Source organism: Hippichthys cyanospilos, chromosome 18 (genome assembly GCF_059441005.1).
Source record: "Hippichthys cyanospilos isolate Australia breed blue-spotted pipefish chromosome 18, RoL_Hcya_1.0, whole genome shotgun sequence".
NCBI classification, from domain to species: Eukaryota; Metazoa; Chordata; class Actinopteri; order Syngnathiformes; family Syngnathidae; genus Hippichthys; species Hippichthys cyanospilos.
The window spans coordinates 12,043,448-12,059,380 of NC_142386.1; the positions used below are offsets into that span (position 1 = coordinate 12,043,448).

At 40.3% G+C, this 15,933-nt stretch overlaps 2 protein-coding genes across 8 annotated transcripts in view; both read left to right on the plus strand.

The window, feature by feature from the left end:
* The window catches only part of sptbn2 (spectrin, beta, non-erythrocytic 2), a 59,453-nt gene extending 55,908 nt beyond the window's left edge, over positions 1-3,545 (plus strand). For all 3 annotated transcript variants that reach the window (XM_088440794.1, XM_088440795.1, XM_088440797.1), the window contains one exon: positions 84-3,545. In XM_088440794.1, coding sequence (XP_088296920.1) covers positions 84-296 — 213 coding nt within the window. In that variant the 3' untranslated portion in view covers positions 297-3,545. The remainder of the gene's footprint in view (positions 1-83) is intronic.
* A 1,387-nt stretch (positions 3,546-4,932) lies between these two features.
* dpf2 (double PHD fingers 2) lies at positions 4,933-14,804 on the plus strand. 5 transcript variants are annotated; one of them, XM_088440818.1, is made up of 12 exons: positions 4,933-5,003; positions 7,099-7,259; positions 7,426-7,533; positions 7,629-7,807; positions 8,911-9,003; positions 9,089-9,167; positions 9,364-9,405; positions 11,348-11,488; positions 11,558-11,689; positions 11,782-11,894; positions 11,967-12,048; positions 13,064-14,804. In XM_088440818.1, the coding sequence occupies exons 1-12, from the start codon at positions 4,972-4,974 to the stop codon at positions 13,144-13,146; spliced, it is 1,245 nt and encodes a 414-aa protein (XP_088296944.1). In that variant the 5' UTR covers positions 4,933-4,971; the 3' UTR covers positions 13,147-14,804. The 5 variants fall into 5 exon arrangements, with proteins under 5 accessions (XP_088296944.1, XP_088296941.1, XP_088296945.1 ...); XM_088440815.1 differs by having other exon boundaries at positions 11,782-12,048; XM_088440819.1 differs by lacking the exon at positions 9,364-9,405.
* Positions 14,805-15,933: the final 1,129 nt, after the last annotated feature.

Genomic DNA, 15,933 nt, shown 5'->3' on the forward strand with positions numbered 1-15,933 from the left:
AGTATTGGTGCATTGGTATATTCATTTATATAAGTATCGGTGCTGTGAAGCGGGCGATTGAAAATGTTTTTGTTTACTTGAAGGCGGAAATGAGCGCCTGGATCCGCTCCATCGTCAGTTCCATTCCATCGGGGTCGGGAGACTCGCCCGGAGGTCCGCGGGTTCTCAGCCGCGCCATGACCATGCCCCCCATCTCGCCCGGCTCGGTCGATACCGGAGGCGTGACCATGCGCAACAAGGACGGGAAAGATAAGGATCGGGAGAAGAGGTTCAGCTTCTTTGGCAAGAAAAAATAGGACTTTTGTCCAAATCGCAGACGGAGCTGACTTGTTTTCCACCGACCCACAAAGCGAACGAGGCAGACATACAAGTCCATAGGACACACTGGTCTCAGTGCGGCCCTGAGGCGCACTGTTTTTCGACAGCTACACAAAATGTACATTTTCTCCCCTCCCCTCTGGTTTTATCTGTCCCTTTCTTTTTTGGGTTCACCAGTATTTCCTAACTAAGTGCATCTTGACCGTGCAAACCCTCACCCAGTTTTGTAATGTTTCAGGAAAGGAGAGGGCATGTCATCTCTTGTCCACTAATTAGCTTCTCCTGCCGTGTGACTCCTCTACTGATGAAAGCTCTTTTTTGGGGGGAGGGGCAAATCACCTCTAACCCTCACTTCTGCTTTTGAGCTTGATGTTTTTATGCTGACCAAAAATAACGCTCTTCTGATTATTATTTATCTTTTGTTATTGCCGGTTTGAAGAAAAACTAATTGAATTGATTATCAATGTTGTCGAGAGAAACAAAGTCAAATTAATGGAGAATGTTGGGCTTATCCTTGTATGTATTATTATAATATGAATTTCTTTTAGTAATGACGGTACTTGAGCATTTTTTTCAATAAAGCTCATTTAATTTTAGTCTGCAGTAGGTAAACAAAAATTGGGAAATTTATATATTTAAGAAGCAGTTTGACGTTTTTTTTGTATTGCTCAGTTTGCCTGAATTGATTATTATTGAAGTTATCTTTTCTGCTTGATTTGTGATGTTTTTTTTTTTTTCCTTTGGTCTGTACAAAGCAGAGAAAATTAGTTTTTCTAGTGCGTGTGTGTGTGTGAGTTGTGGTGATGTGGATTTTGCACGTCAATATTAGTCCTCATCAAATAACGGCCTGATGGATGCTATTTTTTGGTACTCAAATGCAGATGAAAATGGAACAGGAATACAAAATATTACTGGAATTATTTTTTGTGGATACATTTTTTTTGTAAACTGACACGAACAAGGAGTTTTCTTTTATTTTAATTTCAGTCTGGCATTTGAAGGCTGCTGGTAAAATGCTGATGTGCGTTTAATGTGGACGGCTGCACATGTCCAATCACAATTGACATGGTGGATACGGATTTGATTTGGGGAAAAAGAATATACAGTATGTGACGCCAGAGTCCCGCCTTACTTGACAATTCAAACACCTTCCCAAATAAGCTTTCACGGTCTGGAGAATGTTCAAAAATGATCTCATTGGTCTATGGAACATACAAGTAAGTCCTGTAGGCCCAGTGGTGCGCTAAGACATCAGATAATGACAAAGTTTCAATCCTCTAAAATGATATTTGTGCTTTGTGGCATGATAATACTGTAGGTTAATCTTTGTGTATCACCATCAATCCATCTGTGTGGATTTATGCGGAGAATATGTGACTGCCTCATCACCAGGGTGGGAGAACAATGTTATATGTAATTGGCATCTATAAGCACTAGAAATTAGGTAGCTCAAGTCTATGGAAAACATGTAAAGCATTCTATTAGACTCTTCAAATGACATGTTAAATCCATTAAGTAGTAGAGCAGTTTTCTATAAATACATATTGATAACTGTCACTTTCATCCAGGTGTCAATTTGCCTTTTCTAACTGCCAAAATTCAACAAGAGATAACTTGATGATAGTAAACTGGAAAGATTGGTTTATTTTGCAGGTAATACGTTCATAGTAATCCATTACATGCTGATCACAATGCCACAGAGGGAAATGTGAATCTACGTAATGGTTGTACTGGTTTGAACTGTAATGCTTGGCCTTATTTTGTAGTTCCAAAATGAATGTGGAACCAGTACAACCATTGCTCCGAACTAACTACAGGGTGACCAAATATCCACTTTGGTCTGCACCAGGGGTGTCCAAACTATGGCTCGGAGGGCCTTTACGGCACGCCGTCTATTTTTAAGGGAGCCGCGGCTTATACTAGAAATGAAATTACTACTGATGTGTTTGTTTTTGTTTTATATGCTGTAGGGCTTTTCTGAATATGCAAATATGCAACTACACTCGTCACAGCAAGATGGTTTTTACAAGCAAAAGGTTTTCCCCTACTTTCGGCTCTGTGTCAAGGTACAAAACATGAATGATTCCAAAATAACTGCTTTAAAAATGGTGCACTGGCACCTCTTTTTATCCTGAATGTATAAATGAAATTTGGCTGCTGGTCAGTGTAGGGGCTGAGATTATCTGGTGGGTTGCAGGGTGTCCGACAACCCCGGAATCTTGTAAAATCCCAAACCATTGCCTTACAGAAAAATATTTATGAAGCAGTTTTTCAAAAAACACTGATAGACAGTAAAACATTGAAATGATTGATTTTGGTGGGCTTAATTAAATAAAAAGAAAACAATTCAAAGCGGCCCATTTTCCTGAATATGGCCCTCAGAGGGAAAAGTTTGGACACTTCTGGTCTACATTCTGACAAAGCCAAGATACAATAATGCATAAAACAAGTGACCATTGGCACTGTTACATGGAGCACAATGATTCAACTGTCATGGTGGATTTGAGACCTGAGGTCAAAGGTCATGCAGAATAGTCTTACTTCAAGTCATTTGAATGTAAATGAATCCACTTCAGTTGGGCCAAATTGGTCATGGAAGCAAAAATTTCAAACAAAAGTGCTCTCTCTTCACTTTCACGTAAACACTGCACCGCATGCTTAACGTGTGCACAATTCTCCTGACCAGAAAGGAAAGACGCTTGGCTGCGAGAGCACGCGTGAGAATCAAAGTTCTGAATGAAGAACGGCTTTGATGTGTGAACTGTTTCATAGAAGTGGAGTTAAAAAAAAAAAAAAAGCACTGAAAAGGATTGATTTTGTTTTTTGTAGAAAGAAGCAGGGTATTTGCAGTCAAGTTGGAACTGGTCATTTTTCATCCAGTGGTTTGTCTTGCAACTTTGGATAAAACCTTCTTTTCCTCTTTACTTTTGACAATGTCCGTTTTCTTCATCTGTAGTTGTTAATAACACTACGATTATTAATTGCTATTATGATCATTATTGCTACTCTTGTTACTATTACTACTACTGTTACTAATGCAAATTATTGCAAAAAAGAAAAAAAAGTGTAATTGCTGTCCATTTTTCAGGTACGCGTCTGTAAACGCAGACTCTTCCACATGGTGTCAAGTGTGCCGTGGAGCATTTTCATTACAATTCGAGAAATGTTTGTTGACTTGTGTATCTACAGCTACAATATTAGGAATAATAAAATCTGGTTTAATCAAATATGTGATGCGTTTTGGAGCGTAACTCATCAACTGTGCTATTTTGGTTAACTGATGGCACTAGTGATTAAATGAAGCCTTCAAAATACATACACAATCACAAAAAATATCAATGCGTATTAGTTTAGTCCTGTGCGTCTCAATAAATTTTGCAAAGGAAAGAGAAAACCTTTCGCCCCCCCCCCCACTCACCACGCTGACTATACATAAATGTATCTATAAAAATTGCAAATGTATACCTAAAACTATATTATTTTAAACATTAACAAAAGAAAAAAAAAGCATTATAAACTGTTAACTGCTTTTACAGGTTTCATGTTAGGCTAGAACAGAAAAAAATAACCAAGTGCTTCAAAGTGCCTGAATTAAAAAAAGAAAAAAAAAGATGCCAATCCTCATTTTATTACAATTAGACTTTGCATGGTAAAAACAAAGCCTTTTCCCTGGCATCATCCACACCTCCCCACCCCCCAAAGGGGCCTGCCTCATTATTTGAGAAGGACTGGTTTAATCCACAGTCTATGTTCACTAGAAGCTCAAACCCTAACTTTTCCTACCCCTTGTTCTCCATAAATGAAAGTGATTTTTTTCCCACTACTATTCAAAACGTGAGTATATGTTTAGACAAAATCATGATTTTGCTATGAATACTTTTATGACATTTTTGTTTGCTGGTGGTTGGTGCCATGCTGTTTTCTAATATAAAAGCATGATGTCAGTGTCTGGAGATGAGTTCGGTTGGAATGAGTATTTTAAAGAAGTTGTGCACTGCAGTTTAAACATTTTTTGCGACATAAAAGCAAACACCCATTTACAGATAAGGACAATTTAGTGTGTCGAATACACATGCCATGCATGTTTTTGGAGTGTGGGAGGAAACTAGAGTACCCAGAGAACCCACGTAAGCTCAAGAAGAACATGCTAACTCCACACAGGAAGGTCGGATTGTGGCTCCTTGTCTCGTAGTTGTAAAAAGTCGAATAAAAAGGTTAGTTTGCATTTCTGCAGCAGAAAATGTAATTAACAGTAATACACTCTTCTGAATAACTAATCTTATTCTTTCTCAGACAAGTTGCTTTTCAAAGCAGATCAAAAATGATCTCAAAGCATGCATAAGCTCTCAAAGTGACCACTCTTTTGCTGCACTACAGAATTTACATGTAGGTGACCGAAGCGCCGCACTGCAGTTAAGAATTGTAAATGCTATGAAACCATTAAGTGGGTAAACCTTAGATATTTTTATACTTATCGCGTCAGTTTCGACAACTACAGTTGGGAGCGGTACGTATTCCAGCGAGAAACGGGGGTTTCTTACTAACACTCCTGCAATGACTAAAAATGATCACTAGGTGGTGCTAATTAGGTACCTTACCGTTCATGTGGTACACATTTCCCAGCAGTCCCTCTGGTCGCGTACAGAAAGCAAGATGGCAGCCGTTGTCGAGAATGTTGTCAAACTGTAAGTGTTCCACTTTCCTATACACTTCCTTCGCTTTTGGACGACAAAAGCCACGGCCAACCAATGAGGACAATTTCACTTTTACTCGAGCAGCCGCGTCGCTTGGCAGTCGGAATAACATTCCCACTTGACGGTTTGAAGGTTATCAAACGCAGTCGGAACAACGTCGTCGAGTGTTCTCTTAGTCATTTCCTCCAATGGAAGCCCAATAGTTAGCGAGCACGTATTCGACGTCTTCTAACGCGGCGAGTCGCCGTGAAACGCCAAATGCGTGCATGTAATCAGTAGTTTCGGTGTCGTGATGTTATTTTGACAGCTAGGCGACGTCGCCAGGTGTCTTGTCACGTTAACTAGCTCAAGTTACCCAAAGTTGCCGTTTGGGGTTCACTACTTCAGCACAAGTTCCAAATGAATTGTCATTGACTTGACTAATCCTCACGATGACGCTCCTCCAAAGTAACTCGTGAGTGAGTGCACGAGTTACGTTCGAACGTGCTCAGCGACTCCCGTTTTTTTTTATGGTGTGTATTTTTTATTTTATTTTTTTTGCTGTGCTTGGAGTTGATGTTTTGCGGCAGGTGCTTTTGGCTACTTGGCATGGCAAACCACATGCTGGCCTTCACCCGGCAATACTAAAGCTAAAACCGTCTCCAAAGTTGCTTTTTTAAACTCATTCTTGCACAGCGACATGTTTACACGTATATTTTCACATTCGATATCAGGAACATATTTATTCATATTTAAAAAAAAAAAAAAAAAAACTTTATTTTTTCAAGCCAATAACTTGTTTTTAGACCCTTTTTTCAGCTAAGAAAAAGGACCTAAAGTGGCTGGTACTAAATGATAGTGATGGCCTAAGGAAGCTTCATCAAGCTTTGAATTCTTCAAAGGTGTCAAATATATAGGTGTCAAATTTAACACAGGTCAGCCTAATTTACTGCCATTGAAAATTGGAAATATTGTCGTTTTTGACACATTGAACACCATGCATTCCCCCCAACATTAATTCTTTGAGCTGGCTAACAGGTGCAATATTTTTGTGTTTCCATCCCAAAACCACCAAGTAGAGCTAGCAACCAACTTATGACATTTGCAAGCCTTTCAAGGACTTCGTTGATTAGCTTTTCTTGGACTGCCTGAATGCAAAAGTCTTCAAAAATTCATAACACTGTAATTATGACATATAAAATGTTCCTTTTTCAATTTCATAAATAAATAAATATTCACTGCATTGTTACTTTTGTTGTCATCGAATTTTACAATTTTTTTGTACATAAAGGGGACGTATGCGTTTTGCGACTGTTTTAGATTCGCAGTTCTCGATCACCATTGTGTTTTGCGACTGTTTTAGATTCTCAATTATTGCCAAATCATCAAAGCACTTCATATGGGCAAACCCTGAAAATGATGACATGTGATGCCCCACTGACTGGCTGGACCTTGTGACTCTGAAGCAGTCACAAGGTCCAGCCAGTCAGTGGGGCATCACATGTCGTCATATTCAGGGTTTGCCCATATAAAGTGCACCTCAATATATGCTTTGAGGACACGCCCCTCTCATTAGGCGAAACAAGCTTCAGCAAATTTCGTTCCATCACTTCTAAATGAATAAGAAGTCAAGTAATTGATTCTTTTAGTTCTTAAGTACTAAGGTAATGAATTGCTTTTGGTACTAAATTACTAAAGCTTTAAAGTAATTATTTACTCCAGTAGTTACTTACCTAAAGTAATCAATTAATTTAGTGGTTAGGTTGCTGAAGTGACTGACTGCTTTTGCACTGGGTTGCCTAAAGTAATCGATTACTTTGGCACTTACTTAGAATCCACTGAACATTTATTAGGGATTAAAGTAGTAAGGCAGTGGCTGAAGTAATTAATTATACCAGTACCGAATAACTTAAAGTCATTGATCACTTAACTACTTAAAAAACTAGGGCCAATTGGGTTGTCCAGAGGTGTTTGTGTCTCATATTGCAACCGCATGACCAAAAACACGAATATGTAAATAAGTACCTGGGATTGGCGTCTTTAAAAAAAAAATAGTGTTTGGGAGTGAATGAGTTAAGAAATGTCTTTGTTTTTTGTGTGTCACCAGGTTGGGAGAGCAATACTACAGAGATGCCATGGAGCAATGCCATAACTACAACGCTCGTCTGTGCGCGGAGAGGAGCGTGCGCATGCCTTTCCTGGATTCCCAGACAGGTGTGGCTCAGAGCAACTGCTACATTTGGATGGAGAAGAGGCACAGGGGGCCTGGTAGGAACTGTTCTCCTTCTCACCAACAGATTTATCTTGCGTGTTGAGCTTTGTGTTCAAGACCTACAAGAGATTGACAAAAGACCTACAAGAGATTGACAGAAGTGTTCATTCTTGGTTTTGTCTTCAGCAAATGTAAAGAAGCATACAAGATGATGTTTTTCAGGCAGGGCTCCTGGGCAACTCTACACTTACCCTTCCAGGAGGTGGAGGAAGAAGAGAAGAGCTCACCCCCCGGAGGACCCTCGGCTAGTCTTTCCCACAGTGAAGTCAGGTATTTTGTATTTGGGATTCTCTTGGAGGGGGAGCTCATTTGAGCCTTTTGGGCATTCAAATCAAATGATCAATTGATGAGTTGTGTTTGCGCAGAGCTCGACTTTGGACTGAAGAAGGATGCACTCTTGTCATCTGATGGAAGCAGCCTGGAGGCCTTGCTCAAAGGCGACAGTCTGGAGAAACGCACGCCCGCCGATCCCCGTGCATCCGAAGAAGACTCCAACACCAGTGACTACACTGCCGGCCTCAACCCTGCCGCACGCATCAGAAAGGTTTTTTTTTTTCTTTCTTACTTTGTTTTTTCCTATTTCTCAACACAAACACATAAATGTGACGTACCAAATCAAAACTTTCTGCTCAACAGTGGAAAAGAAAGGTAAATTATGTACGCAAAATACTTTACGGGAGTGTGTTATAATATGATTCACCTGTAATGGCTGTTGATGTACATTAACAATGTGTTTGAAGTGTGCGTTTACCTTTCAGTGTAGTTATAGCATGCTATGTTATTTTAAGGATAAATTAGAGATGTTATGGGAATTAACTATTTTATTTTCGTCATCTGAATACACATCGATACCGATTACAAAAACCACTAGTACTTTTGGTATGTAAATTTCATTTGGCCTAGCAGCATTTCATTTCAAGACAAGAAACTGAACAGAGACCGCCTCCTGATGTATCAGAGTGCTTGCCTGCCAAAAGTGAGAGGATATGGTTTTGATCCCAAAACCAGTGTGACTGTTCAAGTGTCCTTGAGCAAGACACTGAACACCCACTTGCTCCTGATGTTGTGTTATAGAATAGATAAATAGTCAATGTAAATCATTTTGAGTACTAAATTAGAAAAGTGCTATGTAAAGACAAGATCATTAAAAAAATGTATTTGAAGTTTGATCTTATATCGAGAACTATTTGCTTAAATTTAATTTGTACCTTGCTTAAATTAAGAATTTCTGACTTTTCTCAACTCAAATAATTCTAAAAACATTAAGAAAATAAATTCTTGAAAGAGGTTTACTTGGCAAGAAAATCGTTCTTACCTCATTGGCAGATGTTTTGCTTGAAGCAAGAAAATTTGCCTAGTTTTTAAAAATCTTTTTCTTGTATATGGTCTGGCACTTTTTGCAGTGTGACAAGGTTATTTTGTTTGTTTGTTTGTTTGTTGGTTTTGCCTTCAGTTTTATTGTCTGGTATAGGCATCCTCTAGATGAGCCTAATTTTTGACCCAAAAATGTCATTTGAATGAGTTTAAATGTGTAACTTTAAATGTGTAACTCATTTCACACATTTGTTTTTGAGTAATTTCACCAATAATTCAACGAAACAAATGAATATAAAATCAAGTTGTCACCCACGCGTGTCTACACGCTAGAAAATCTTGGACCCCGATGACTTTCTCGATGACCTGGACGACGAGGACTACGAGGAAGACACGCCCAAGAGAAGAGGCAAAGGCAAGGGCAAGGTGAAGAAATGCCCTGCACAAGAACACGCGGCAACAAATCATTTGCGTGAGAAGTCAATTTTAAAATTGCTTGTGTGTTGTTAAGGGTCGCGGCGTGGGCAGCAGCAGGAAGAAGCTGGACGCGGCCGCATTGGAGGAGCGGGACAAGCCGTACTCGTGCGACAGTGAGTGATGCCAACCGTCCGCCATTTTGTCTTGACTTCCTCCTCCATCTTGTCTCCGCTCGCTGTGCTCCTGCCGGCTAGTCAAGCTACTGTAGACTTCATCTACTTCTGTATTGTGTGTTATTTTCTATCTAAGGGGATCACATTCTTCTGAGTGTGTGTCTGTGCTTTTCTTGTCTCCTCCCCTCTCTTTCAGACGCTATCAAACAAAAGCATATTTCCAAACCTTCTGAAAAAGGTACATCAGCTTCTTTCTTACATGGTCTGCATGTTGTGCGCTTGCCTGAAACTTGTGCCTTGTCATCCACAATGCTAACTTTCACACTGCAAATGGTATTTCGCCTTTAGCGTGATGTGCTTCATTCGGTTTCATGCTTCCCACTGTGTACCATTTGAAATTTTTAGAACCTACTAATATTAGGTTTGATGCTTATATGTTTCATATTGATGGGTCTATTGCCCACTTTTACTGTATATATGTGCATATTTTTCTTTTCTTTTTTTCACATCCTTAATATAGCCCGTTAGATTTTAAGGAGACCCTGCCTAGTGATATCATTTCAAACAACTTATTTATTTATGTATTTAACTCTCAGTTCATGTAAAATTTACAATGTTTTTGTCCGGGCAAGTGCTAATGTCAAACCAAGTTTAATTGCTTAAAATGATGGCCTTTCAAATGTAATAAGGAGTATTTCATTTCCTCTTGCTGAGGGCTCTATTGCATTTTTTTTTTTTTTTTTTTGTCAGATGTAATCCATTTTTTAGAGCTGGGTGGGCCAAATCCTTGTTAATCTGCCCCCCCCCCCCCCCCCCGCCCCCCCTTAAAAAAAAAAAGAAATGTAATGATGAAAAATGAAGTATGTTATGAAGATATTTCTAGTTATATTTTGTTTTATGAAATACATGTTGGGTGCCTCGGTGGCGCACTGGTTAACACGTTTGCCCCACAGTTAAGGGAACCAAGTTCGAATCCAGCTGACTCTGGCATTTCTGTGTACTGTTTGCATGTTCTCCCCGAGCCCGCGTGGGTTCTCTCCGGGCACTCCGGCTTCCTCCCACACTCCAAAAACATGCATGGCAGGACATATTATTGGACATACTAAATTGTCCTATGGTGTGATGACGTGTGTGAATGGTTGTTTGTCTCTGTGTGCCCTGCGATTGGCTGGCAACTAGTGTAGGGTGTCCCCCACCATGTGCCCGAAGCCAGACAGGCACCAGCAAGCCTGTGACCCTTGTGAGGATAAACGGCTATAGATAATGGATGGATGGATTGTTTAGTAAAGCGCTGTTAATTACATTTTTATTCATACATTTAACAAACAAAAAGGTTAATAAAATGTTCAAATGTTTTACTCAAACATTTAAAGTTTTTAATACAGTGACAGGCAATAGTTAGGAAGCAGCTTTAAACTCATACATTCAGAGGTCAAGAAATTCAAGATTTTAATTCTTGAAAATGCACAACTGTGAAGCGAAAGATGTTTCTGGTCAGAAAGCATCATCCACATCCTAAAGCTGACTTTAGTAAATGATTATTTGCGTGTTGCGGTAGACAATTTACTATTTGTGGGGAAAATGTTAAAAAAAATAAAGGAATGCTTTCAATGGTACTGTATAGAAACTTTATCTACAAACAGCATGGCCCATCTTGTCTTTTTGAAAGAACAATTTAATATTAATATTAAATTGGCCCTCAAGCATGCAAAATTTCCCACCCGTTTATGTCACAAGTCCTGCATTGCTGTCACATAGACCTTAATAATAATAACAAAAATAATAACGATGCATCAAGCTGCGGTGCTTTTCTCTATAAAGCCACTGTCACATGTGACTTGCCACCTCTTAAGCAACTGTGGTCTATGTGGCGGAAGCTCGGCCACTCTCAAAGGACTTGAATCGCTCCTGATCAGGGCGGGTAGGAACGCAAGTTGGAGGACATGAAAGAAGAACTTGTCTTTAGATTTTATCTGATGACTCACGCGCTCTTCGCTTGAGTGCGCTTTATCCTCACGTGCACATCACAGCTTCTTTCCGCCGCACGCTCCGTAGTCACAAAGCACTGTAAAATATGTCTGAAATATTGGAAGTCGGAAATGTGCCTGGAATAAGACTGGTGAAACTCTGCCATTTGTGCTTGTCATACTCATCGCTTTCCTTTCCGGTGTTGGTGTCAGTCTGCGGCAAGCGCTACAAGAATCGCCCCGGCCTCAGCTATCACTACACCCACTCGCACCTGGTGGACGAGGAGGGCGAAGACAAGGAGGAGATGGAGGTCAGCGAGCCCCCGCCGCGACCGCTGCCCGAAACGCCCAAAAGTAAGCGACCGGCGGCTTCTGCGGGCTTGATGCGATGCGGCCCTCGAACTTCCCTTGTTTTTCCACCAGCTCCTAAGAGAGGCCCGGATGGCCTTGCCCTGCCCAACAAGTACTGCGACTTCTGCTTGGGAGACTCCAAAACCAACCACAAGACGGGCCAGTCGGAAGAGTTGGTGTCCTGCTCCGACTGCGGCCGCTCGGGTGGGTGACCGTGCATTATAGGAGGAACCGTGCATTAAAGGCCCGCTCCTGGCTCTCGTTGCAATGCGCTAAACTAAGTGTGGCGGGTTCAGGCCACCCGTCCTGCCTGCAGTTCACCCCCATCATGATGGCCGCCGTCAAGACGTACCGCTGGCAGTGCATCGAGTGCAAGTGCTGCAACATGTGCGGCACCTCCGAGAACGACGTGAGTGCAACGAACGACGTGCCCGCTTCTTTGAAAATGCTTTCTATAGATGTTTTTTTTTTCCTCTACAAGGACCAGCTGCTTTTCTGCGACGACTGCGATCGAGGTTACCACATGTACTGTCTCAAGCCGCCCATGGCGGAACCCCCTGAGGGTACGTTGAACTCTTTTTTTTTTTTTTTTTTTTTTCACTTCACCACACTTTCTACCTCTGCGATATCTGTCCACAAGAAAACAAATGCAGCGATAGGGTTCCTGCACAAAATGACTCGCTTTGGATATATTTAAAAGGGCTGTTTGGTGTGACAAAGTTCTCTTAGATAGGTTAGCTCACATGCATGTACGCACATATTGAACATTTGTTGTTATAAAATGTTTTTAAAAAATGCCGCACAATAAAATTATCTCATACTGTTATGGTAAATGACTATAAGAATACGTTGACTGTTTAAATTGAAAAGGTAAACTTTCAAAATTGACATTGTCTAGTTCAGATGTATTTGTAATATTATACAAAACTTTCTCACAATGTACATTGTAAAATCGTGAGTCAAAAGTAAACATTGTAAATTCATGAATCAAAAGTAAAAAGTATTTTAGATGAATAAAGGCAGTATGAAGGCAGTTTTGCACTAAGAGATCTGCATATTGATATTTACTATTTTTTTGTTTTAAATTCATGAGATTTTTATGAAAAATTGAAAGGAGAAAACATCATCATCGTCTTTAATTTACCTCGACTGCAATTAGGGCTCCACATTTATGTCCACATTAATAATCACAATTATTTTTGTCAATATTAAAACCACTTCAAAATGAATTTATTTCAGTTTTTTGTCAATCAGATTTTTTAAAATGGGTCTCAATTAATAGCTAGCAGGGTATATGTTAGGAATCGGGTGCCATTTCACACTGGTAAATAATATATTCGGGTGAGAAAAGCAGAGGCTTTTGTCATGCAAACATGTGGGAAACATTGCCATCTAAAGGACAGAAGTAGTAGTGCTGTTATTGGTCAGGACTTTTAGTGTAATTAGGCTGTGGTTCCAAAACAAAAGTAATAGACTCAGAACTAAAATGTTATGTAAACGATAAGAGAAACAAAATGAATGTGGACAAGGCCAGATGCGGAGCGTGTGAATTGATTCCAGTGATGTGTGTGTGTTCAGGGAGCTGGAGTTGTCACCTGTGCGTGGACCTCCTGAAAGACAAGGCGTCCATCTACCAGAAGCAGGATGCCCCACCCTCGTGATGGCCGCCCCTTTCGCACGCATTGCGGCGTCCCGCCGTGAGCGTGATGCCACCATCGGTCCAAAGAGAAGTACGAGCTGCCGCGCAGGCCTCATCGCAGGCCTCGTGTCTTCACTCGGGACTCTCACATGCTCCGCTTTCAAGCAGGACTCTTGCTGGCTAGAATCAGGTCGTAGGTCGTCGCAAAGCCCAGCTTTTCTACACTTTTTAGATTTCTAAAGTTTATTTGGTGCTCTTCAGTGGAGGTCAATTAGGCTTCGTTTAGATTTCGCAGACATATGACAAAATTTCAATGGCATGAAATGGCCCCAAAGGCTTCATGATTGCAAGGGTGGGGCTCAGGTCTCAAGTCAAACATTGCTCAAGCGCACTTTTCATTCAAAAGGATGCCATTTTTGCAACTCTTTAACTGCTAATGACATTTATTAGCTATTATGCTGCTATATAGACTAATTAAAAAAAAAATTGGTTGATGGCTAAGACTACTGTATTCATTCGCCACTTCACTTTTTGTGGCTTCAGTGCTTTGCCCCCCCCTCAAAAAAGGCCGTCACTTTACAGCAGTGCCTAGCCAATGTACTGCTATATCACTCCCACGCTCAGTCCTGAAGCAGTGGAGTCTGAAACAGTCTAACAGCCTGTTAAGACACATTTTGTTCAGCCGCAAATGAAGTCACTTTTGCTTCAAACTAAAGCACTGCTCGTCATTTTACAGACAGAGTCATGGCGTTATATAAGGGCGTGTTGGTAGCAACTCATACAGTTGGTGTGCTTGTGGCTGTGAGTGAGGAGCGGTGCAGAGACGTACATGGGTGTGGTATGCATGAGTTAATGACTGAGACAGCAGAAGCTGAGCCATGCATTGCATTTTGGGAAATGGCTGGGGGTCAGTGCCCGGTGAGGTGTGTTGGAAAAATAAAATAAGAAAAGATAAATAAAAGAAAAGTCTTTGCTCAAAAATGGTACTTGCCTTTTGGGCCGCCGTACACATTACTTTTTGCAATGTCCCATCTAGAGGGGGGTGGAGACAAAACCTACTTTGCGGAATTCACTTATCACGGGGGTTCTCCGGTCCCCCCTAACTGCAGAAAAAGAGGGAAAACTGTCTATGTATATTTTTTTAAGTATGGCTTTTTTTTAGTGGTTGCAGCTTGCAGTGGTGAATTTTTTTGTAATCTCTTTTGCCTCTAAAGGTCATACTAAATGATAGAAAGTGATGCAGCAGTCAAAGAAATATTTAATAAATGAAATGTGTGCCGAATTAACAATCCTTGTCAATCCCAGCAGTTTTTTGGGGCCTTTTAGTAACACATAGTAGCGATAATAATAATTGCTCCAACCAAACGGAAATGTTAAGGACTCCCTTGCTGTGTTATAGCAGTTTGTGCCCTTCTCTATATTTATTCTATACTGCAACGGTCCTCACCCGCAACCTTCCAAGTGGCCATTTGCTGTTTGCCTTTTCCTTGCTTGCGCATCAAGCGCCGCTTCCCTCCAAGTGTGAAACAAAGGCCGTTGTGGGGAGCTTCTTGCTATTTGGCTTTGGATTTTTCTGGAGAACGTGTGAGTGTGCTTCACTGTAGGCAACTTCTCTTAGGCTGACTGATGGAATGTCCAATTGTACTTGTCACTGTAGGAAATTAAAAATACTAAGCACTATGATGTCTCTGTGTTTTACTCACCTGATGTGAGGACTCGCAATGATGCAACATGCAAATATTTCCAATAATCAGTTTAACACACATTATGGCAGTACTAATATGATTGTTCTCAGTACAGTATTGTCCGCACTATAAGGCGCATTTTCAAAGAATGGCCTATTTTTAAACCGTTTGTATTTATAGGCTCACCACATTATAAGGCCCATAGAATAGAAGCCACAGTTGTGGCTGACGTTGCGTTATGCATCCACTAGATGGAGCTGCGTTAAAAAGAATGGCAACAAAATCATCAATCAGTTAAACTTTTCAATAAAGATGATTTGTGGAAAACTATCTGAAGAAAGAGAAAATATACCTCTTGATTACATTCAAAAACTTTAGATCAATGCCAAGACAAATTGAGAGTTTGAAAGATTAATTCATTAGGATTTTTTGTTTGTAAAATAGCAACCAAACACCTTAAAATATATCGTTTTGTTGATTTAAAAACTGTTTCTGGATTTGTAAAATCACACTTTTATTTCTCCCCATATAAATTGATTAAACATGGAGCATATATTGCATATCAAAATTTCAAACAGGGTCATATAAACATTTTAATAGAAAAAAAAATACTTTGATAACTGAAATGCAAAGGTAAAAATTAAAAGAATTTACATGGTGTTTCCTGAAGGTTATGTTTGGCAGCCCGGACAAGGGAGCTTGATGTGGAAAATGAGCTGTGCGAGTATATTCCCATACTGAGCATGCATTGTATGGGTCTGAATGCCAGCGTGTCAGTGCATGTTGTCTAGAGGACCCAAGAAAAGTGTTTTTCTGTATTTTGATAATTTGACATACAGTACAGTACACGTGCGAAATACGACCAGTTGAAATTTTCACCTGCGCACACTGTCAAGTTTGCCGTATTTGCAGGAGAATCGGTCACAGTATCAAGCCCTCAATGAAGACATTTGAAGGAGTGGCAGCAAGGATTTCAATGCACTTTAGAATGCCTACTACACATAAATTTCTGGCACTTGCTACATTTCTAAAAGCTTCTTTTTCGGAATGCTTCTATGAGGAGACCATGGAGACAGAAAAGCATCGCAGGTTAGGCAGTCATCATTCATATTACCAGTGAATAA